We start from the raw sequence: 25484 nt of genomic DNA, 5'->3' as shown, positions 1-25484 counted from the left end.
TATAAAAAAAAATATTAATTTTATAAGAATTAAAATTGAAATATAAAAAAAAAAGGTAAAAGAAATATTTAAGCTTATTTATTTATATTAATATATTTTTTTATATAAATTACAATTTATATAAAGCATTTATTAAAAGAATAAAAATTTGAAATATTAAATTCATATAAATATACATATGTACATATATTTTATTAAATAATTCAAATATATTATATATATATTATATGTATTATATTATATATATATAAATTTAAATTTTATAATAAAAATTTTGATTTTGAAATAAATACTATCATCAGAAAAGAAAGAGGTATGGGAAAAATAATACAAATTTATATATTAATAAAAAATTATTTTATTAAATTTATAAATTATTAAAAAGTTAATGACTATCCATGAATTGAATATCTGAAAGTAATAAAACTGTATTTGGTAAAGGTCTTGGTTGTGGACTTAAAACTGTAAATGTTTGTCTATCAACATCAACATTAGTCCTGTAAATAAAAAATGATTTTCAATATCAAAATTGTTCTTAAAAATAGTAACTATATTAATAATTATAATATTTATAATTATTACTGAACAATATTACATAATATTAAAATATTTTAATGGTGATTCTTACACACAAACAAATCCAGCAACATTAGTTTGTACTACATCATCTTCTGGTGAATCAGCAAATGAAACAGATAATAAGTGATGAAGAAGATTTGGTCCAGGTGTAACAGCTACTAATTTTGTTAAATTATCTTCTGCTTTCATTCCAAGTGGCATACAAGATGCAGGAAGTACTGGAGCTCCAATTTTATATAATCTAGCCTCATTCCACTTCACTTCAAAGCTATGTGGATAAAGTGGCATTCTAGATCCATAAAAATATTCTCTAACACTTTGATCTCTGGCTTCTGTTCTCTGAGTTTGACTTCTTTCTACAACTCCACCACTTTTTGGCAAAAATACCACTTTAACAAAGTCTGGCATATCTCTAACAAGTTCATTATAGAGTCTTTCTTGATCAAGTACTAGAATTGCATCAACTTCAAAAGCTTGAGCAGCATGTGTCAATAATTTATATCCAGCTCCTTTTACCCAACCACAAGTGTTTATTACAATTCCTGAAACTCTGGCTTTTTTATTTGCCTGTAATCTATCAGAACAGACTTCTGCTAATCGTGTTACGAGAAGATTATAAAGAGCAACATTGGCTTGTGGAGATTTATGTCCAAAGTGAAAGACTAAAGGTGCTTGTTGGCTAAAACCATCAACTACATTAGATGGACGTTCAACTAGTAATGCTCCAACAGTACCCGGTATTGCTATATGACCTTGACCAACATCTAAGTCTACAAAAATTGGTCTACGACCCATTCTAACTGCATAATTTAATAAAAGTCTACAAAGAGTTGATTTTCCTACATCACAAGGGCCAACAATCATTGTTATTGGACCTCTAGTGTCTTCTTTTTCTGCAGCTTCTCTAAGCCTTTCCATTGCAGCATGACAATTTAAATAAAGACCCATTGGTGTTTCTTTTGCAACATAGCTAACATCAGTTTTCCCAACTAATTCTACTGTGCAGCCTTGCCAAGTAAATGCAGCTACTTTTGCACCAGCTGTAAATTCATATTTTTTTCCTTTTACTAATTCTGTACCAAAAACTTCTGCTAATCCATTTTTTAACTATAAAAACATTATTATAAATATTATGATGCATTAGAATAGAAATAAAAATATTATATAATCATAATATAAAAATAATATAAAAATATAAATAAAATATTGTACCTCTAATGTAACTTTTTCATTTTTCGTTTCAACTTCAAATCGCAATTCACAATCTGGATCTAATTTAAATTCTTGTGTTTGTGTTTTTTCGTCTGTCATTTTGTTAATATAAGTAACATTCTTTTATTATATATCTTTTAAGGATATATCTTTTATATATTTTTTACGTTTATTTTGTTTACTTAACGTATTTTAACCTCTATATTAACATTCGATACTATCGATATTTTCTAAAATTATATATATTATCGATAATTAAAGTATCGATATATAAATAAAAAGTATCGATATATACCGACATATTAATAGAACGATAGTATCTGTGCCACGCATACTAACCTTGAAGTTTAGTCTAACCTTAAATAACCGAAACGTTAAAAAATTTGTAGAAAAATGACTGCATTAGCAGTTATTGCAAAATTTTGGCAAGAGTATACGAAAACTACACCAAAAAAGCTTAAAATAATAGATGCTTATCTACTTTATGTGTTTCTAACGGGTGTCATACAATTCATATATTGTTGTCTAGTCGGCACATTTCCTTTCAATAGTTTTCTCAGTGGATTTATTTCCTGTGTGTCATGTTTTGTTCTTGGAGGTATTATTAATAATATTATTATTTAAATCCACATACTTTTTTGTGTGAATTTTATTTATTCTATTAATAATTTTATAATTTTTATAAATTTCGATATTTTTCGATTTTTACTATCATAAAAAATATATTGTAAGTAATTTTCTAATTATGTATTATAGTTAAAATAAAAAATTACAGTTCTATTTAAAAAATATTCTAAATTGACTTGTTATGTTTATATATATTTGATTGTATTTTTCAATTTTATAATTTTATTTTATATATATATCTATATTTAACATTTATATTTAATATAAAATATAATTTATAATATGGAAATTTTATGAATATGATTGTAGAATTTATTAGCATCTTTTTTATTATATATTCTATATTTATAAATAATTAATTAAATAATTATTTATTAAAAGAATTTAATGAATTATATTTATTAATCTTTTTTAATATGATGTAAAAAAAAATTATGATATGATTTTGCATGTATTAAAATATTTTTCTTTCTAACAAATTTATGATAAATTTTATCATTAATATTTTATTTTTTTTCCATTTTGTATATTTTATAAATATTTATATCATGAAAATTTGAGATATAAATTTTTATTGTAATAAATATGAAATTATGCATATGAAATATTTTTCTTTAACTAATTTTTATAATAAAGATATTAAGTTTAATTCATAAAAGTTTTTATGTTAAAATTCATTACATAGCATATTTTCTAATTTTTTTTATTATGTTTCAGTTTGCTTACGACTACAAGTGAATCCCCAAAATAAAAATCAATTTCATGGAATAAGTCCAGAGAGAGGATTTGCAGATTTTATTTTTGCACATGTAATTCTACATCTTGTTGTTATGAATTTCATTGGTTGAAAATGAAAAATAAAATTTGATTTGTAAAATTTTATAATAAATTATTAAGATTATTATTACATTTAAATTTGAAATTGAATCCTGCTAAAAATGAATAAGTATTATACTTGAAGAATAAAAATAATTGAATTAATATTATTTATACAAATTGCATATTTTAACGAATAGTAAAATTTTTTCATTTTATTTGTGTATGTATGTATGCACGCACGCGTGTATATATAAATAAAGCCCAACTAAACCAATCCTATATATAATATATATATAATCCTATTTATTATTACATATAAATAAGACATGTATAAATCATAAAATTAAATAAATATAGATCATTGATTTTTAAATAATTTTGTTTCAAATAGAAAAAAAAAAAACAAATTGTTTGTACTTATAAAATTAAAATTAATAATAAAAATTAAAATATAATTTATTAACAAAAATGCTAAATTTTTATCTCCTTTTTTATTCAAATTAAAAAAAATGAAATAAATGATATTACTTTTAACAATATAATATTATCAGTCCTCTAATAATGAATATATAATTCACAACCAGTTGATTAATTAAAATAAAATCTTTTTTTCTATTTTTAAGAATAATAATTTTATGAACAGAAAAATAAAACTTTAAAAAATCTTAAAAACACAAATACATAGATTTTCAAAAAAATTATTTTTCTACAGAAAATAAATGAAAATCTAAGTAGCATTTTTTTAAAGAATAAAAATGTTAATTTTATAAAAAAAAGATTTGTGAAGGATATTATAATTTTATAAGAAATTAAATTTTCTATGAATTTTCTTAATGTATAAATTTAAGATTCAAAAAAATTTTTTGAAGGAAATAAAAAAAAAAGTTAAGATCTCTGAAAATTTATATTTCTTAATTTTAATAAATAAAGAATTAAAAATAATTAAGCGAATAATACTTTTAAGTTAATTCTTATTAGCACTAAAAAATGAAATGATTAATACTTTAAGTTAATTGTCCATATTTTCACTTAAAAATAAATAAAATATATTTTTTCAAAAATTATTTTTGAGACTGGAAAATAATTTTTAAGAAATCTATTGCTAAAGATCGAGATCTTAAATAATATGGTAATAAAATAAAAAAAAAGCAAATATAATATTGATGAGTGTGAAATTTTTTTGAAAATTAAAGGAGAAAAATAAAATTAATGAAAATAAAAACTGCCTAAAACTTGCCCTTTTTAAAAGTGCAATGAAAATTAAAATTTTTCAAAAATTCTTAAACAAGAAATAAAGATTATAGCTTACATAAAAAAGATAAAAAGGAAATAAGATACAATTCAGTGTTGCCAGAAGAATTTTCTACTAAACGCAAGATGATATCGCATAGTGTTATATATATTAATACAAATATATTATACGAAAATTAATGATATTAATATCTTTACAATCCATAATCTTCCATAATCAATCCATAATATATCCACGAATTATGTATCTAAAGTATACTGATATAAAAGTGTCAACGCGCGTCATTCAGTTTCCAAATTCCTATCATTTACCAGTGACTTTAATTTGTTCTTTTTTTTATCATATTCACTATTTCTTATCATATTCATCATTTCTTATGCTATCATTTTTTTCTTACTTCTGGCAACTCTATATTTGATAATAAAAAAGAAAAAAAGGAAAGGAAAAAAAAGAAGTAAATGGATATCAGTGGACATGTACTCAAAGAAATCAGTCGTTATAATCTTCTTTAAAGAAGATGGCCGCTACGAAGCACAAAAATCAAAAATATCAATATATATCTCTCTGTTTTCAATATTTTAGGAGGTGACATTAGAAACATGTTGGTCAATTTCATGCTTTTTTCGGCGTTTTTCGAAATATCTCTTCTTAGCAGCAAGTCTTAGTAGTTCTTTACGACGCTGTAGGATTTGTTCTCTTTCGGACGATGATTTGGAAAACCGTCCTCCTAGACTGGAAGGTTCTTCCCCACTATAATAATTAATTTTGAAAGTTTTTATATTAATCAAATTGTATTAAATTTTTAAACAAGGTAAAGTTGCAGAAAATTATCTTCTCTCTGATTTCGATAATTTCGATGGAATATATTGTAGAAATTAATATTTTCTTATATGTATAATAAGTGATTTGCTTTAATTTTCGAGATATTTGCAAAAAAATTGTGCCTCAACATGAGAATGCTACTTATCAATTATTTATAATTTTGATAATAAAAATATAATATTATATTAAAATATTATATAAATTGCGATTGACACATGTAATATCTATTCATAGCAAGAATAGCAAGAATCTGAAAATATAATATAAAACAATTTTTGAGAGACCAAAATTACAATGATTGATGTTAGAGATAATAGATATTAATAAATAATATAAAGCCAATATTACTATATATATTGTAATTTTTGTTATAATTTTTGTTAATTTTTTATTATAACTTCGATTATCTTTTATTTTATTTTTCAAGAATCCAAAAAAAAATCGAAAAATCATCGAAATCAGAAATAAAATAATGTTACTATAATGAAAATAAAAATAAATAAAATGTATTTATGAATTATTTTTAGAAAGTATTTAAAAAATGAAATTATTTTTTATATTTAATCTTCCGTGAGTATTTAAGTCGTTTACATCTAAAACAAAATTTTATTTTGAAGTCTCTTTAAAAAAATGCATTAATTTAAAATAAATACTTGATATAATTTTAAAATATTGTGTAATGAATTTAATAGAATAGATCATTGAAATTAATAAATTATCAAATAGTCTTTTTTAATATTAACTTGATTTAAAAAATCAAAAGAAAAATTATCAAAATTAAATAATAAAGAGATTATTTTAATACATTTAATTAAGAATTTCTTATAGATATATAAAATGTATATACAATAATTGTTTATTATTATTATACAATAATATTTATTTTTTGTTTCAAGTTAATTTTTAAAAAATATTATATATAATAATTAAAATAATTATTAATAATTATCAATTTTATATGATCTAATTTTTCATCTATATATTTATTAAAAGAAAAATTTGATCAATTTTTCAATATTATCTTCTCATCGATTTCAACAAATTTGAAATATATTAAAGGCATTATATTGAATAGTTTTCTTCTTTAGATATAACTAGCAGTTGACATTAGTTTTCAAATTCTTTTCAAAAATCTTTTATTATTATATTCTGTTTATGTGTGCATCCATGATAGCATATGTATCAATATATAATTTTATTTTTGTTTATAAATATAAGAATTTATAATTATTATATATTATAGTTATAATTTATAAAAAGAATGTAAAAAAATGTGTACAATATATAATAAAAAATGATTAAATATGCATATTTATGATCAAATATGCATATTTTGTTAGAAACTTATAAATAGAAATCAATAATGTAGAAACAATAATGTAGTATCAAAACTTTTTCATAAATAATTCGAAAATTAAAGTCAACTACTAATGTGTAAAGGAAGATATTTTTTAAAATAATGCCTTTAATAACATATTTGAATCATTAAAATTGATAGATTGATAAAAAAAGCAATCATATAATTATTAATTATATATTAATTATTATTTATATAATATAATTTTTAATAGTTTTCCTTATTTCTTATTTAAAAAATATTTAATTTTAATTTAAGTTTATTTATATATTTACTTATTTACATATTAAAGTTAAGAATAAAGAGAAAGAAAATACCTATCAGCCAGAGGAATATCAAATCTTGGATCTGAAGATAATGGCGCTGAAGGGCTATTTAAAGAAACACTAGTTTCAGTAGTACTGGTATGGATTTGAAGGACGGATTCCGATTGCGGTTCTTCGATTATACGATGAGGAGATATTAGTACCCCATCCAATATATTTTCAACAGTCCATTCAACTGATCTGGTCATTCTGAGATCTTCTACAATTAGATTGCGCGGAAAATGTGGAAACAGTTGCTGCACCTGTTTCAATAGGAATAATATAATTATTTCCTTTTATTATAATAAAATTAATATTAATTTTTAATTAAAATATTTTTGGTAATTTTTTGTAATGAAAGTAAAATTTTTATTTTGATTCAAATAATAATAAATCAAATATAATTAAAATAAAAAGTGCATATTGCATATTTTTATACAAATTTAATATACTCATATATCAATCTTAATAATTAATGAATATCTTTCTCTAATATTTATCTTTTATAATAATATAACATATGAAAAAACAATATACTAGAAAGTAAAAAATATCATAATGTAATAATTCTTTTCAGCAAATTAATAAAATCTTTGAATATATAAGAATTTTTTTTGTGATGAATGGATAAAAAATATATATATGTATATATAAATAGTGATTATAAATTTCTCATATAATTGTTTCATCAATTTGAATAAATAATTAGAATCATTTAATAGTAAATTGGTAGCAGATTGAAATCAAATTTATATCAAAGGCGAAAATTTGACATTAATATTGTATCATTATCTATTTTATCATTTGTTTTTGATTTTCCATCAAATCTTATTATCTAAGGCAATAAGTTGATGTTAGAAATTGTATTTTTTCTATGTTTTGTCTATGTTTGAATCATTAAATTATACAATTTTGTTATGTTTTCTATATTGTTATGCCGCCAATCTGTAATCAGTTATTATTCAAACAGAATTTGAACATTTCTGATACAAATTTATCTTTAGCAAAATTTGCAATATTTATACAATCTATCTATTATTACAATCTATATATTATTTTAAAATATTATTTATTATTTTTTTAATTTTTATAATAAAAATTTTAAAACAATATTTTTTAAACAAATAAATTTGAAAAATTCCTATATAGATGAAATGTGGAAATTTTCCATAGCTGAGTTTTTTGATTAAAGAAAGCAAATCAATATACAGATTTTTTTTCTAAACTTAATAAATTTAATAGATTAAAATAAAGATTCTATGAAATATATTTAATTTCTAATTTTGAGAATTATTTTTACCTTTTTAATTTCGATATGAAAAATATTTTTTTAAAAACTATCATAATATCATTTTTATTATTTGAAGTCTTATTAATAAATTTTCTATTTTGCTCCAAATAATAGAGTTAACTTTATGAAATCTTAATAAAAAAATATTTATGTATATAATATATTTATGTAATTAAACACACCTGTCTAATCATAGCATCCATTTGCGAATTATTATGTGTAATAGTAGAAATATTTCCACGCAATCTGTTATGAGAAACTTCAACAGAGAAACTCGGTAACCAAGATACGTATCTTGAACCATCGAAATGAAAGAAATGATTTTCATTCCGTCTAGCTGGTGTTTGTGGTTCATTTTGTAATTCTTGTGTATTTTCTCGGTGGCTAGGTTGCATGCTTAAAGCAAGTCTACAAGTTGGACAAGAAGTGTCCTGTTCTAACCAGGATTGTAAACAAGAATTGTGAAAAAGATGAGCACAAGGTAACTTTCGAGCTGTTTCCATTTTCTCCCAGCAAATAGCGCAATTATCCGAGTTCTCTGCTAATTCCTCTTGAGTTGCCATTGGATAGCTAGAATAAATATTTAAATATTTAAATATTGAAAGTAAATTAATTAATTTTAATTTAAATTTCTAAAGATTTATATTTAAAATAGTACTTTGTTATATTTTATATATATATTTTTTTAAATTTTGATAAAAAATACTCACTTCTGTTCCATATGATTTAAGACAGCAAGATAATTCCTATGTTTTGTAATTTTGCGTTGTATCTCATAGAAAAGATACCTAAGTTGCATACAAATTACAAGGGATGCCATGCTTAGAAATATATTACTCCAAAGTAGCATATGAACATGATGGAGAAAATCTACAGCTAGCACTATTAATTCTGCTGCTAGATCTGTATAATATGTTAAAGGACCCCTTTTATCCCAAGAACGTTGTGAGGAAGTTCCAGCTCCTCGAGTATCATACAAATGAATAATATATCGTATCATAACATGTATTGTTCTGACACCTAATAGAATGCACTGTTAACAAAGAAATAACTTTTTAGAATTATGTGTATTTAATATATTAAATATATTATAATACAATATGTTCTATTCTAATATATTTTTTAATATATTTTATTATTTCAAAATATTAGATATTTTAAAATAATTTAATCAAGCACTTAAATATTTTATTAAATTATATCAATAATTAAAGTTTAATCACCTCAGCTGCAGTGAAGACAAAAGTATTGAAAGAAACGAAGAAGAACGCTGCCGCTGTGCATAGAAGTAACATGAAGGAAGATAATGCAAGAATAGTTGCTAGAAGTCCAAGAAGCCTTGCATGACTCCAACCAGGTGTTGTTGGTGAAAATGATAACTAAAAAATATTTCATAAAATTTATGAGATATATTATATAAGATAAGTGAGATACTATTTTAATAATATTTATATAAAATAATAAGATTAAAATTATATAAATAATTATTTTATAATTATTATATAAAGAGATTAAAATATTATTCGCTTTAATTAAAAGATAGGATTTTTATAAAAATTTTAATTGCTTTGTACAATGTATTAATATTTAATATTTACAAGTTTTATAATACTTAATTTTTATTCATTAAATTTAATATAATTAATCAATATATTTATAAAGTTAATGTAATTATTATTAAATTTATAATATTTTGTATCAAAACTTAAATTATTTTTTACGAATAATATTATTTTATTGAATATTTAATAATGAAATTAAATAACGAAGAACAAATTGTAATAATAAGTTTTATAATAAGTATTATGTAATAAATATAAAATATAAAATATATATTATTCCTTTATTCTTTAATTTAATTATTAATGAATTAATATTTATATGATAATTATTAATTATTAATGATATATAATGATTAGCAAATAATTATGCAGAGTTTATGTTATTAATTATTATATCATTTTTTTCCTAAATGCAAAAGAATGAAAAAACAAGAAGTTTTGCAATTTCCTTCAATCAATATAATAATTTATTTATTTTTTTTGTATTTGCAATAATTTTGAAAAATGAAGGTAATTTTTAATTTTTTAAATATAATATAATATAAATGTAAAATTTTTTTGTCATATAAAAGCATTTGTTAGTATATAAGAGAATTTTATTATAATATTATTATATAATACTGCTACAATCATAACATAATAACTTAATTAATCTTTAATTAATCTTCAAGATTCTATAAGATCAAAAATTAAAAAAATATTTTGAAATTTTTATCAATATCTTTATATGTATTTGTTTATGATATTGATGATTTTTTTATGAATCTTATTTTTTATTATTTATTATCATAATCTTTACTATCTAATATATCTAATATATAATATATTAGTAAATATCAGTATTAGTAAATATTTACATATTTGATTTTATTATATTTAAATATTCTTCTTGATATTTTAATTTATTGCATTTCTTATTTACATTTCTAAGTCTTTCTTTTCGTTTATTAAAGAACAATATATGATTATACAAGAATATCATTAAATGGCTTATAAAATAATGTTAAAATGTATTGTAATAAAAGAAATATGTAATAAAAAGATTTGTTGCAAAAAAATGTTAATAAAAAAAAATCTCTTTAATTAAGCGATATTTCCATTTTTAGGACACTCTATATAAGAATAAATTATCATAATTTATTTTCTTATATAAAAACTAAATTAATAATAATAATTAATAATAACTATATATTCTATAATTATATATAATTAAATAAACTATAATAGATTTTTATATAGATATATTTGATATTTTGTAATTTACATCAAAAATATAATATACACAGAATAATAATATTACTAGATTAACTAAAAAATTTTATTAAAGCATTATTTTATGATTAAAAAATATATGGCAAGAATAGAAACAGACTTAACAGACTAAAAAAATATAAAAAATTTTTATATAAAAATTAGTTTTTCAAAAAATTAAATTTGCTGAATATGCAACTTCTTAACTATATGCTCAATATTTTGATTTTCACAAAAACAAGAATTTAATCAATAATAAATCAATTTTCTTGTTAATTCAGAGTTATATTAAATTAAATTACATTTATATTTATATTAAAATATATTTTATTAATTAATATATATTATGTTATAATAATATTGTATGATTATAAAAAATTAAACTAATTTATTTTTTTTTTAATAAAGAAAAATGTTGTAAAAATTTTAATATATAATACCATATTGGTAATTATTTATAATAATAATAATAATATATTTATATATTTTTATAATATTAAAAAATTAGAATAACTTATTATTCTTTCTATTAAAGAAAATTAAAATCTTAATTAATATAATTAAAATATAATAAAATATTTTTATTTATTAGTAAGTAAAAACTAATTAATTTTATTATGCTTCTCTTGGTAAAATATTTATAGTGAATGAAAATTAATAGAATTGTAATTTTTTACACATTTTAATTTGCAATTTTATTGTAATATTACTAATTGAATTTAGATTGGTAATTTAAATAATAATAAAATTTAAATAATAATTTAAATAATAATTTTATAATAATAAGACGAAACTATTTGATGCAATGCTTCACAAAAATATTTCAATTTTTATCAGAATAAAATTTTGAATTGAATTTTAGAAAAATAGAAAAAATTGATGAATATAATGTTATAAAAACATCTTCAAAAAAAATAGATATTATGTAATTATTGTAATTATATTAATTATTGTAAGCATTATATAATTATGTATGGTATCATGTAATTATTGTAAGTATCAAACAAATAATTTGTGTGCAATTTGACAACAGATTTACAGTAAAAGTTGATAGAATCTATATAATATAAAATTATAACCATGTATTTCCACATATTCGTATTTTACAAATAAATCCTGCCAACATAAGTTAATGGAAGCAAGAACGGAACAGATTTTTTGTAGCAGATTCTATTGCCAAAAAATTCTATTGCAAAAATCGAGCAGTAATTTCAACTATTTAAATTTTAAATGAAAACGTATAAATAGATTCTTTTGAGGATAAACAATATTTAGATTTTGACAGAATCGTAAATAATTAACTAGATACATATTATTTATATAACAGTATTCTAAAAAATTATGTAGAATACACATATTGTATAATATTCATATTTTTCTATATGTATATATATCTGTAATATATAATATGTAATAAATGTGTATATATATATATATTTTATATTAATATATTATATTATATATTATTTATATGCATATATTTACACATATATTTTAATCTTTATTTTAAATTAGAATATTAATAAATGGAAAATGAAATAAATTACTCAAAAAATATAGTCATTAAGTATATTCTTTTCTAAGAAGTTGTTAGTTCATAATAACAATTCATAGAAAAACGATAAGTTCAAATTTTTTAATAAATTTTATTATGACTTAAATATTTATTTATTTGTGTCAATACATTTAAAATTTTTCATTTCAATCAATGTAAAACATTAAAAAAATGATTTTTTAACGTTATCTATATTTCTATGAATTTTAATATATATAAATTTTTTATTTAATGAAAATTTTGTAAATAATTTATATGAGCAACTATTTAGAATATTGCTTTTTTAAATGATAAATGGATTTACATTTTATGTATGTCGATATTTTTATAATCATTTTTATAATCATTATTAAATTTTATTCATTTAAATTTAACTTAATTAAAGCTAATTTGATTTTGTTCATTAAATATTTGAATCTACAAGATAAGAATTCTATTATATTAGAATAATATTAGAATTTTATTTTATAAATTCATAATTTGATTATAAAATAGTAAAAATGCTAACAAGTTTCGTGTTTTAACTTGTCTTGCGTAAAAAGAATGAAAATAAACTTGAAAAATGAAACTACTTTCATTTTATTACATAATTTTGTAAATAATTTTGATTAGTATTAACGAATATAATATAATTTATAAGAATTTTAAAATATAATTTATAAGAAAAAATTTAATTCTAAATTTTTCAAATAATTATGAAATTTCTAAAATAAATTAATTATAATGCAGTCCTTATAGTTAATGTGAATTAACGTATGATAATAGTTATACTTATTTTTGAAGTTTAACTTTAAAAAAATTTGTCAATTCATGTTATGTTTTTTTTTCTAATAGATAATAAATCAATAAGAAGAATTGTTTAATGATTTTAGTGTATGAATTTCAAATATTTCTAAAATATAAGAAAAAAAATATATAATAATAAATATGTAAAATGTAAATTGGTCGAAAATTTTAATATAAAAACAAAGAATTTGACTCCGTTATGCAATGAATTCGAGTTAATCCCGTTAGTATAATCAAATAGACGTAACCAAGTTATGCCTCTTTCAGTATACGATATTCAATTTTTTTAATATATCTTGTATTCGTCATTTTTTGATATTCTAAAATATTAGATAATACGATAATAAAATTTTATTAGATTTATTAGTAATATAAATTAAATTATTTAACTTAAATAAAATGTTATTAATTTTAAAAATTAATTTCTTTATAAAAATATAAATCAATTTAAATAATCATTATACTAATAATGATTATAAGTTGTATTGCAATATTTTTTAATATATTATTATTATTATTATTATTATTATTATTATTATTATTATTATTATTATTATTATTATTATTATTATTATTATTATTATTATTATTATTATTATTATTATTATTATTATTATTATTATTATTTTGTTCATGTATTCATTTCTTATGCCATTATTCATATTGAGTATTTATATATTATTATGTATTTTATATGTATATATAATACAAATCCTTACATTGTAAAATTTATCTATAATTTTCATCTAGAATTTTCTATTCTTTGGTGATATATATTTTATATACAGAATATAATCCTTCAACAAGGAAATAAAATTGATTTTAAAGTTTAAAATAAATAAAAGTTGATGTACAAAAATATCGGTTGAAATTTAATGAATTATAAGGAATTGAAGTTTACGTTAGATGAAACGAGACAAAAAATAGAGCGAGGCGATATAATAGAAACAGATCTATTTCATTTTATCTCTGCTGCGTTTTACAGAAATTTCAATTGCTTGGAATTGGACAAATAAATTTCAATTTTTGTGTTTATTTTAAGTTTATCTTAGAATCGATTCTCTAAAAGTGAATATATTTCATGATATATATATTAACAATATATATATTAACGTCCTATCTAAATATTTTTTTAAAAAATTGTGTACGTAAAAGATTCAAAAATAGGAAATTTCTTATCAAATAAATTATTATGTTTAAAATAAAATTGAGAAACAATAGGATAAAACTATTTGCGTAATTTAAAAATTTAAAAATCATTCTATATGCATTGATTCGAAGATCATAGTTAACCATTTACTCGAATCGATCGAACATATAACTTTACATGTCGCAAAGTGGTTGGAATAAGTAACTAACATTGATTCATTACGGAAATACACATAAAACACGTGTAAATAAAAGATATTGCGTAGCGTAACACGTCTTTAACAAACGAAGCAATGCGGATTCGTTCAGAAATATCATAGGGTGTAATTTTTGAATAGCGTGCCAACTTAAATCAAACATCTATTTCAAATTCGTGTTTTTGTTTGAAGAATGTGTTAAAGTATACAATCAATATAATATATAATAATATATAATAATATGTAATATATATAATAATATATAATAGTTTTGCATTTATGCAATATTTACGATTTTTATTACGATATTTATTTAATGAATATAAAAACTTTGCAGAACTAATTAATTTTGGAATCAGATATTTATTTTATAATACACATATTTATATTTCAAGATGGATAGCAAACGATAGAGATGGCTTTGCATTCAAAAATGAGTCAAAAAAAAATTTTTTTATTTAAAGTATGAGTGAATTTAAATAATTTTTAAATGGATATATTATTAAAGAAAAATAAGATAAAAAATTATTCTAGTTGTGAAAATAAATAAAAAAATGTAGAAAAAATTTTGTTTTCAAAAAAATCAAGATTAAACATACACATGATTTGCGACAAAATAATAGCTTTCTGATTTTTAATGTTTCTCTAACAAAAAGTATTTTATTTTATTTTATATTTTTATAAATTTAAATAATATACAAATTTCAAGTTATAATATCTTCTAAACTAATAATTTTTCAACATAAGTAACTTTAATAACTAATAAAATTTTATTAATTTTATAGAAAATAATGATTTGTATCAACTAGTGCATTAAAAATTATATAATTTAAAAAATTAAAATTGATTTTAATATGACTTTAACTTTTACATGTTCATCGCGTAATTTTTAATACGTAAATGTATTTTTTTTATACTAAATTTTGTAAGAGTATTCTTTTCTTATAAAACATTTCACTATATTCAAATAAAACGAACATGTTTTATATACATGTATATGCTAAATAACCTTCGATCAATTATTCATTTTAACCATGCTCTCTTTATCAGGACTTACGATTAACTTAATTTATTAAGTTATAAACATTTAACAATAAGTTTTTAAATTCGATCTTTTCGAAAATCAAATTTTAAATAAACTTCTTTTTTATTTCATTTCTGCATACGTAAAATTATATTCTATCCTAAAAATTCATAGTTTCAAATTTAACAAAAAAAAAAAAAGTTATTTGAATATTAATAACTAATTACATCGAATTATTTCATTATATTATATTATATTAGGTATTAATTAAAAAAAGTGGAATAAATTCGTGTGAAATATAATTCGAATTATAGATAGAAATCAGTTTAACGGTGTCGCACAAATAAAAGTTACTTACGTATTCGAATCGATCTTTGCAAAGTTGACTGAGGAGACTTAGGAAGCCAAGCGCGGTGAACCAAGCCCACCATAAAACTACCTCATCCATATACTGCACATTCAGCACACCAAATACGAAGATGAATTTGTAGAACACAAAATTCCAGAATTTATCCTTCAGGTGCTGCCTCTCGGATGCTCGAAGCTCGCCGAAAACGAGCTTTTGAATTGTTTTACCGAGCAAAACCAATACGCAGTATGCCATATTAATCAAGGTCTGTTGAATAATAGAAATAATTATTCATAATATCTTATATATCTTATATTCATAATATCATAATATCTTATATTTTTAAAATAAGAGTAAATCTAGGATAGATAGACTTTGCACAGATAGATTGATTGCATAACTTTTGAAAAATCCATTTGATGTTACAATTATTAACTTACTTTAATTCTATTAGATACGTCTTAAATATTAAGAAGTTTATTTAATTAAGTTATGCTCATGTAACAGTTAAATATATCATTTTTTCAATTTCAGTTGAGTATAAAAATTTCTTGTATACAATTTATCTTCATGAAATTTCTATATTTGTATCGATTTAAAGCATTCTTAAAATGATTCCTACCTCAAAATTTTTTTAATATCTATTGCAACTATCTTATGTATCTTAGAATATGTATCTATAGAATATAATTTTAAACCAATATTCTAATAATTAAAAATAGGATGATTGCACCAAATGAGAAAAGATTAATTAAATCGCTATTTTTGCATAAAAAATATGTGAAAAATTGATCTGATGAAAAAATATTGTTATTGTTATGTAGATAACGGATGTTGTTATGCGATGAAAATGAGATGAAAATATTATAATACAATAAAGAAAATACATAATAGAACAAAATATTGTGATTATTTTAACTGTTAAATGAAAGCTGAATAAAATATTAAAATATTAAAATATAGGGGAGATAAATTTATTTTATCTCTTAAATAAACTTAACTAAATTTATTTCATTTCTTTTAAAATTATTCTAAAATTGCAATAATATATATATTTTAAAAAATTATAAAAATTCTAATACCATGTTCATTCCACATTTAATTTATTTTCGAATGTCTATTTTGAACATCTTCAAGATATTCATAAAACTTAAACTTTCGAATGTTCTAAAATCAATTTAAATTACTTATATGACTGAGTTTTATTTACAAAATTATATAAACAATTTAAATTTATCATATTTTGTGATGAAGATAAAAACATCTTTCTTCAAAACCGCTTCATTTAAAATCTTTATAACTTAATAAATATGTAAATCTCAATCAATATTTTTACATATAAATTTTTTATTTTATTTTTTATTTTTATGAAAGATATCATTGATTTTTCAAAAATATCCTACGAATAAAAATATTAATATCCTAATTATAATGTATAATATATATTGATATTATGTATCTCCATATTCATTAGTAATAAAATAAGAATAAGAATAAGGGATAAATAGGACGTAGAAAACAAAGTCTCATCTTCTGAGAGAGAGTTTCATTTTCTCTTTTTTGAATCCTGCTGTATTCCCTTATTTTTTTTCGGTATTTTTATAATTTGGAGGCACATTTGAAATGGAAATATCTAATATGACAATAAAAAAATATATATATATAAAATTTGTGAAAAAGATAAAATAGAAACGGAAATGAAGAAATCATAAGAAAATATTTTTTAATTTTGCAAATAAATCTTAAATATTTTTATATTTCTCAAATGTATATAATTTTAAAATTAATAAAATCTTATATCAAATTCATAAAACATTCATAAAAAGTATTGAAAATATTATTTTCGGATATTTGGAACACGTATAAAGAATATCGATAGCATATCTTCAGAATATTCCATTTTATAAATTTTCCTTAAATATTTTAAATAATTTTAAATAATTATTCATAATTACTAAAATTTAAATAATTTTAACTTATAATAAAATATCGTAAACAATTTTATATTTTACAATATATTTTTAAAATAATAAACATATATAAAAACAATAAAAGAAATAAAAATAATATTAATTATTAATTGTTATTGGCAAGGAATGACAATGAAGTTTAAAATGCATTTGAATAAATAAAACAAAATTGAGTTGAAAAATTTGAAATTAACAACAACGAAATATCCTTGAGTTTGAAAATAGAGTTTAAAAGAAGAAAAAGAAAAGAATGGTAAATAAAGAAAAATAAATAAAAATGAGATTAAAAAATATCAAAAAATGATATATACGTAATTAAATATTAGCATTATTAATATGCTAAATAGATAACAAAAATTATATAAATAAGTTTGGATCACTTTTGATCTAGCTATTATATTATTATAATCCATATTTCGAGGATTAAAAGAAATAATATTTCTTAGTGTCCATTTACTCAAAATTATTATGAGACAGCGAGGAAACCGATATATAAGGCTAAGAAGCCAGAAACAAAAATATTTTCAAGGATTAAAAGAAATAATATTTCTTAGTATCCATTTACTCAAAATTATTATGAGACAGCGAGGAAACCGATATAGAAAGCTAGGAAGTTAGAAACAAAAATATTATTCTCTTTGCTTTTGACGTTTTACAATAAATATGTTTGCACTCTATTATTGGTTTGAATTTGCCGCGACTAATCTTGTCAGAAATTCTAAATTTTCAATACGATATCATGATACTTATATCCGAGAATCGTATTATATATTATTACTACACAATCTACTGGCACGTGTATGATAAGTGTATGAAAGATATGATTTCATCTGACATTAAATTATGATTTTTGTGATCACGACATTAAATGTCATGACTTTTGCATTGTCATAGCATTGAATTTGTTATTGCAACATACTATGTCATGCTGTTATACAGCGTCATGATAACGAAAATCATGACATTTAGTGTTACGTGAAAACCGTACTTAACACGTGCCAGTTCCAGTAGATAATGTAGGTAATGTAATCTCATCGTGTTATTCTCTTCCCAGTTAGTTTTTTCTTTTTCAATTATTCCTAAATGAGAATGCAACTTCACGTATTGAAAATCGAGTCTCGGTAATCGACACTCACTTTACTATAATCGCATTTTTACATGTTAAAAGATTAGATTAGACAGGAACGGAAAAAAGATAAATATTTAATCTTTTTTATTCGGAATACCAATCATATAGATACAAAAATTCATTGATTTGAAATATCACGCATTATAGATAATTAGATGAAAATAACTAGTATTTATGTGTTTTTTTTTTTAAAGATTTTAATATTATAATATTATCAATACATATTTATTTTTGAAAATGTTTTGAAGCAAAAATTATATATTACGCATTTATTGGATTCATGATTTTGATTGTATATTAGTTATCAGTACATATTTATTTTTGAGAATATTTTGATTGAATTATGAATTATTATTAAATTATAAAACATTATAAGAAATAAATTAGAAAAATTTAGCAGCAATAAGAAACAATTTTTATAATTTTTTGAATTAATTCAATATAATTATTGTAAATATTATAAATATATTTACAATATGTAAAATAAGTATAATAAAAAGAATGTTTGTATAAATATGTTGAATATCAAAACTGCTTGATCTAAACAATTGTTTAAAAATTATACTTATCTTAAATATTATATATAAAAATAATGAAATTTAATGTTTTTATGCATAAATAAATAATAAATTTGTTTATATAAATTTTAATTTTAATAATTAATTTAATGGAATTTAATATAAAAACATTTTACATTTAGTTACCTAACGTGGGTGAAAGACATAAAAAATGGAAATTCAAAATGTTTACAGATGTTTCTGGCTAATGAATAAAAAAAAGATGAAATAAAATTGAGTGAATAATTTTAAAAAATGGAAATAGTATCTAAATAATAATAGAAGATTAAATATATCGGGAAATGACACTTTTATTTTTTTTTATTATAAAAGAATTAATTTCCAAACAAAACATTTTGAATAATACATTATTTAAAATTATTTAAAATTATATTTTAAAATTACATTAAGATTTATATATGAAAATAAGTGAGAAAACATTTTGCTTTGTCTTTAATGTATATGCTGTTGAATAATTCGTTTTTTTTGGAAAGTCTTAATTACGCTTATATAAAAATTACACTTACATTCTTTGATAATCATAATTTATTACAAGTTATGAATTATTAATATTTAGATATGCTAAGCTTTTATAAATCTGACATAATCTACATAAATATTTCTGATTATACTGAATTAATACTAATACTATTTGAAGAAAAATTATTAATAAAGTTAAAAGTTTTTATAAATTTGCAGTATATTTATTATTTTCTATAGAATATCAAATAAATATAGAATTTTTTTAAAATCTTTAACAATATGTATTTAATTTAGAACTTTTTTTTACATATTATACATATATGTATATTGTATATTTTGTATTAAATTTTTCTATAATAGTTTTTATAATGTAGTTTCTATTTCTTTAAAATATTTTTTAAAGAAACTTTATATATACTTTAATATAATTTTGTATATAAAAAAAAGTTATTGTATTTTAGTTTATTTTTGTTTTAGTATAATATTTTTTTAACGTTATAAGAATTATTCTGTAATTTAGTTAAGTAATGAAATTTAAATAAATATTATATTTTATTTAACTATTATCAATTATTGATTCATGAATTTATCAATTATTAATTTTCTTTATGATTTGACGTGTCAATTACTTGTACAATTTGAAGTATTCTATTTCATTTGGTAAAATTTTATTATAGGATTTTTCATTAGCATATTTATTATAAAATTTAAATATAAATGTGTGTATTTATTAAGCATAATAAATATTCTTATATTAAATTGATACTTTTAGTAAAATATTTCTTGAATGATAGAAATGATAATAATGAAAAGATGATACAACTATTTTATCCTATGCATAACGGAGTCGGTAACATTATCGACTATTTTATATTCAATGATCCATAAAAACAGTTGTCAATAACATAAATCAATAACATAATCAATAACATAAATAACATTCAATATATTAACTAGATCTCTAGATATATAAAATTCAAGGTATTGCATCAAAAGTTTTTTTTATTAATATTTTGACAACTAATAAAAACCTGAAGCTAAAATTTTAGATTTAAAATCTGCTTCCCTTCTTCTCTAAATTTTATTTAATCGAAAGCATATATAATCTATATTATTATAATTTAAAAAAATTATATCAATAATAATTTTCAAATAATAACTTTCCATACGATAAAAATTCAATTTATATATTCCAGTTTATATAAAACGAATGCATTAGAATAGGATTAAATAGGAAAAAATAAAAAAATATTATATTTACAGACAAGAGCAAAGATTTCTAAAAATTAAGTTAGATAACAAATGAAAAAAGTCATAAAATTGAGAGAAGATAATAATTCATGGATGAATGATAAGTTGGATATTAGATTGGATTTAAGAGAAATAAAAAAGAATGTTATGTATTTAAAAATTTGAAAATTGTAAAGTATAAATAAACGATTTCATGCAAAAATGAATGAAAAATATAAATTAAGCAGTGATAAAGGATATGAAAAATAAAAATATATTACACACAAAATAAAAATTAAATTGTTATATGAAAGTGAAAGTAGATAAATAGATATGATATAAATAGAATAAGAAGGACATTAAGAACATGATGAAATAATCTTTTTTGTATGAGTAAAGACACAGGAGTAAAGATTTAATCGTCTGGAACATTAGAGATAAATCTGAAAAGAATATAGAAAACAGTTAAAGGGCATAATAATATTAATAGTAATTTAATTTAAAGGTACAGAATTTGTAAGGAACTTGGGTAAGAATTCTGTTTTGTGATATAATCATGTTATAATAGTATAATCTTATTATATTTTCTATTAATAAATATGAAAAGAGAGTATGTTATTTTCAAAATTATAATATCTCATTTTCATTAAAATATTTTAATATTAAAAATATTCAAACTTCAATAATGATATTTTTAATTATGAATTAGAATAAAATTATGAATAGATCAATTAAATTATAAAACATTAAGGTGATAAATTGAACTATTTCTTTTTTTTAATGCTTATTGGTGTTTTGATGAATTTTTAAATGAAATACATATGTTTTGATAGTAAACCGTAAACAAAAAGTTGGAAAATTCCAAAAAATAATTTTAATATATAGCGATAACAATGAAATATTTGTATAATATAAATGTGAATATTTCTTGTACTTACAAATATTTTGTTTATTTATCAATCTTGAATGTCTTGGATACCTCGAATGCATTAGAGAAAAATCATTTCCCTTTTGGCAAAGAAGATTTGGCATAAAGTACATAGCAACCGACAATACATAAATCGTACCAATGTTAGTTGCCAAACGATAGTACTAATTTTAGTTTTGGTTGAAGCTTTGCTTATTTTAATTTTTGATTCTTTGACTACTGCGCATTTTAACAGAGGATTATTTAATGTATATAAGGTGTTAATATATATTCGTGGAAAACCTTTAGAAAATTATAAAGATTAAAGCAAAAACAAGAATTAGTATATATAAAAATATCGTTTAAATGTTATTTATTAAATTATAAGTTATAAGTAATTGAAGACTACGTTAGACGAAGTAAGACACAGATATAGTGAAATTGCTTTGTCTCAGTTTCATTGCCGTTTTGCATTCTATTCCTTACTTATTTCTTACTTCATTTAACGAGAACTTAAATTGCTTATAAATTAATAAATAAATCTCAATCAAATTTATATAATTTTTGTGTTTATTTTGACTTTTAAGGATTCTCTAAAGTATTCTATTATCTATTATAAAGGAATATATTAAAGAAATATATTAATAATTTATATATGTATGACATTTATATGGCAGCTATTTATTATTTATATATCGTAATATTCATATTCCTATTTGGTTGATCCAAAAATGCAAAATTCTTTACTTTTATTCTTATAGTTACTGAATTTTACTCTAGTTACAGAAAGAAAAGAATTATGATTATTCTTATATATACAAATATTGATAATAATAAGATGAACGTAATTAAAGTTCTTATTTTTTTCTTATTCAAATTTACCATTAAAGTTATTGTTAAATATCATTATCTATTGATAAATGATATTTCATTGATTTTTCGACATAATCAAATCGTTAAGATATCAATAATAAAAGTAGTAAATTATAATATATAAATTTACAAATAAAATTTTCAGATGACTTAATATTAACTTTCAATCAATAAAAGTAGAAATTCCAATCATTTCTCTCCATTAATTATATTATCAATACATTATCAAAAATTATCAATAATATAATAATAATAATAAAATAAATAAATATCGAGAATCAATAGCCATAACATAGAATAATTAGAAAAGGAGTATGGGGAAAAATATAAGAAGAGAGGCACATAGAATGAAAAAGAATGATGCTATTTTATATATTCATATTGATTCCTATTAATACATTAGAATATATGTATATACGTATATGATAACATATGTATATATGTATCATATATATGTATACATGTATATTCATTGTCGCATTTTAACGCTTACAACGTTTAGGTTACTTTTTTATGAATGACATATAGAATTATTCCAAATAAAGCAAATGCCAATATTTTCGTTTGATCGTTTTTTAAAATTTTAATTTTTTCTATGAATCTATCTTTTTGTAACAATACTTCTAAGCGAATAATCTATTATTCTAATCATTTTTTATTTGTATGGAATAATTATATTTGTCATAGTCAAGCTCGTTTTTTGCAGTTTAAAGAATTTACAATAACTGAAATATCAATTTTTCTTAATAATAACATCAAATAAAATATATTTGTTTTAAAAAAGAACAAACTGTAATTCTTATCTATAAACTTTTTTCTGTCAATAGCCAAAATTTGTAAATTTTCGAATTCGATATTAAATGACAAATCATAATTTTACAAAAAATAAGAAATTCAATTTTTTTCTTGATATCAGGTTTGCACAGTTTCTTTACTATTTGAATAGTTTCAATTCTGAGACAAATTTTTTTTTTTTACAAGATCTTAAATTGTGTGTTGATTTCAAATTATTCATGATTTTTGTAAAATTATGATAGGAAATTTTTGGACAAAAAATTAAATAAAATTCTAGGATTTTGACTTATTAATATAATAAGAGATATGTATAATATTATGTGTAATATAGTAAAAATATTAAAAATAAATTTTAACTATCTATATTATACATCTCAATAATAGTTAAAATGTAAAAGCGTTTATATTTATATTCAAATATCGATATATTTTTTAAAATGTAATAATTGCAATAAAATTATTTCATAATATTATCATTTTCTCAGATCGATTATTCGATTCCTTATAATAATTGAATAAAAATTATAAAAATTTTGCTATCGATAAAGATAACATTAGATTGTGTAATAAATTCATAAACATATATTTTAATTTAAATATTTGTTTTCATAAAGTTCAAAGAACTGATTATTTAACAAATAAAATTATTTGGATTATATGAGTTTAAGTTGTTTTAAAAGATATAATAAAACGTTTATAGATGTCAATAATTAATGTCATTATGTTTTAATTCGTGTAGTGAATGTAGTCATTCGTGTAATCAATTCGTTTTCAATACACGAATATACATGTATCAAAATATATTAATTATACATATGTTTTGATATTCATCTCTAATTAATATATGTTCTATATCTATATTTACATAATAAATTGAAGTCGAAGAAACATATTTTCTCCAAATAAAAAAAATTGTCTTTTTACAAAAAAATTTTAATATCATAGTATTTCATTGGATCAGATATAATAATCAATAATAAAAATAATAAAGAATAAATTTCTTTTTATAATTGAAAATTCTTTTTATACATAATTTTATGATATTCTAAATTTAAATCTATTTAAAATATTAAATACTAAATATTTAGATATTTTTGAGCAACAATATATGTAACACAATATTACTCTTTTCTATATATTTATCTATATAATAAGATAAAAATATCGTATAAGAGAATTTTCGATAGATGATAGAATAATTATTTTTTTTATATTAAATTTTATTTATTCGAATAGAAATTAATAAAATTGATATTTTGTTTCAATATTTAATAATTTCAAAATTTGGTTGCTAAATAGTACAAATCTTTTAAATAATAATTTAATATATAAACCTTAATAATATTTGAGAAATTTATATAATTTTTAATATCATAGTTTTGTTTTTTGATTATAAATATTTG

General features: G+C 19.6%; 3 protein-coding genes across 4 annotated transcripts in view; 1 reads left to right on the top strand and 2 right to left on the bottom strand.

The window, feature by feature from the left end:
- Positions 1-340: 340 nt before the first annotated feature.
- On the bottom strand, positions 341-2340 carry cbc (protein CLP1 homolog). The gene is made up of 3 exons (XM_003695693.4): positions 1792-2340; positions 629-1686; positions 341-497 (listed from the first exon to the last, which is right to left on the bottom strand). Exons 1-3 carry the CDS (start codon positions 1888-1890, stop codon positions 386-388), a joined length of 1269 nt encoding a protein of 422 aa, XP_003695741.4. The 5' UTR covers positions 1891-2340; the 3' UTR covers positions 341-385.
- Dad1 (dolichyl-diphosphooligosaccharide--protein glycosyltransferase subunit) lies at positions 1780-3401 on the top strand. Its single transcript, XM_003695705.3, has 2 exons — positions 1780-2389; positions 3136-3401. Exons 1-2 carry the CDS (start codon positions 2185-2187, stop codon positions 3264-3266), a joined length of 336 nt encoding a protein of 111 aa, XP_003695753.1. The 5' UTR covers positions 1780-2184; the 3' UTR covers positions 3267-3401.
- The window catches only part of LOC100870746 (E3 ubiquitin-protein ligase AMFR), a 62747-nt gene continuing 40439 nt past the window's right edge, over positions 3177-25484 (bottom strand). The window contains exons 1-7 of one of the 2 annotated variants that reach the window (XM_086903339.1): positions 18673-18813; positions 16147-16404; positions 9488-9643; positions 8975-9297; positions 8447-8834; positions 6986-7236; positions 3177-5239 (exon numbers count right to left, since the gene is read on the bottom strand). In XM_086903339.1, coding sequence (XP_086759465.1) covers positions 5068-5239; positions 6986-7236; positions 8447-8834; positions 8975-9297; positions 9488-9643; positions 16147-16392 — 1536 coding nt within the window. In that variant the 5' untranslated portion in view covers positions 16393-16404; positions 18673-18813 and the 3' untranslated portion in view covers positions 3177-5067. Of the gene's footprint in view, positions 5240-6985; positions 7237-8446; positions 8835-8974; positions 9298-9487; positions 9644-16146; positions 16405-18672; positions 18814-25484 lie in introns of those variants that run through there. The other variant, XM_003695698.4, reaches the window with a different exon arrangement.

This window comes from Apis florea, unplaced genomic scaffold, assembly GCF_048593485.1.
Source record: "Apis florea isolate Af1SG1 unplaced genomic scaffold, ASM4859348v1 contig_1404_pilon, whole genome shotgun sequence".
In the NCBI taxonomy this organism is placed as follows: domain Eukaryota; kingdom Metazoa; phylum Arthropoda; class Insecta; order Hymenoptera; family Apidae; genus Apis; species Apis florea.
This window is presented reverse-complemented; position numbering and strand designations above follow the sequence as displayed.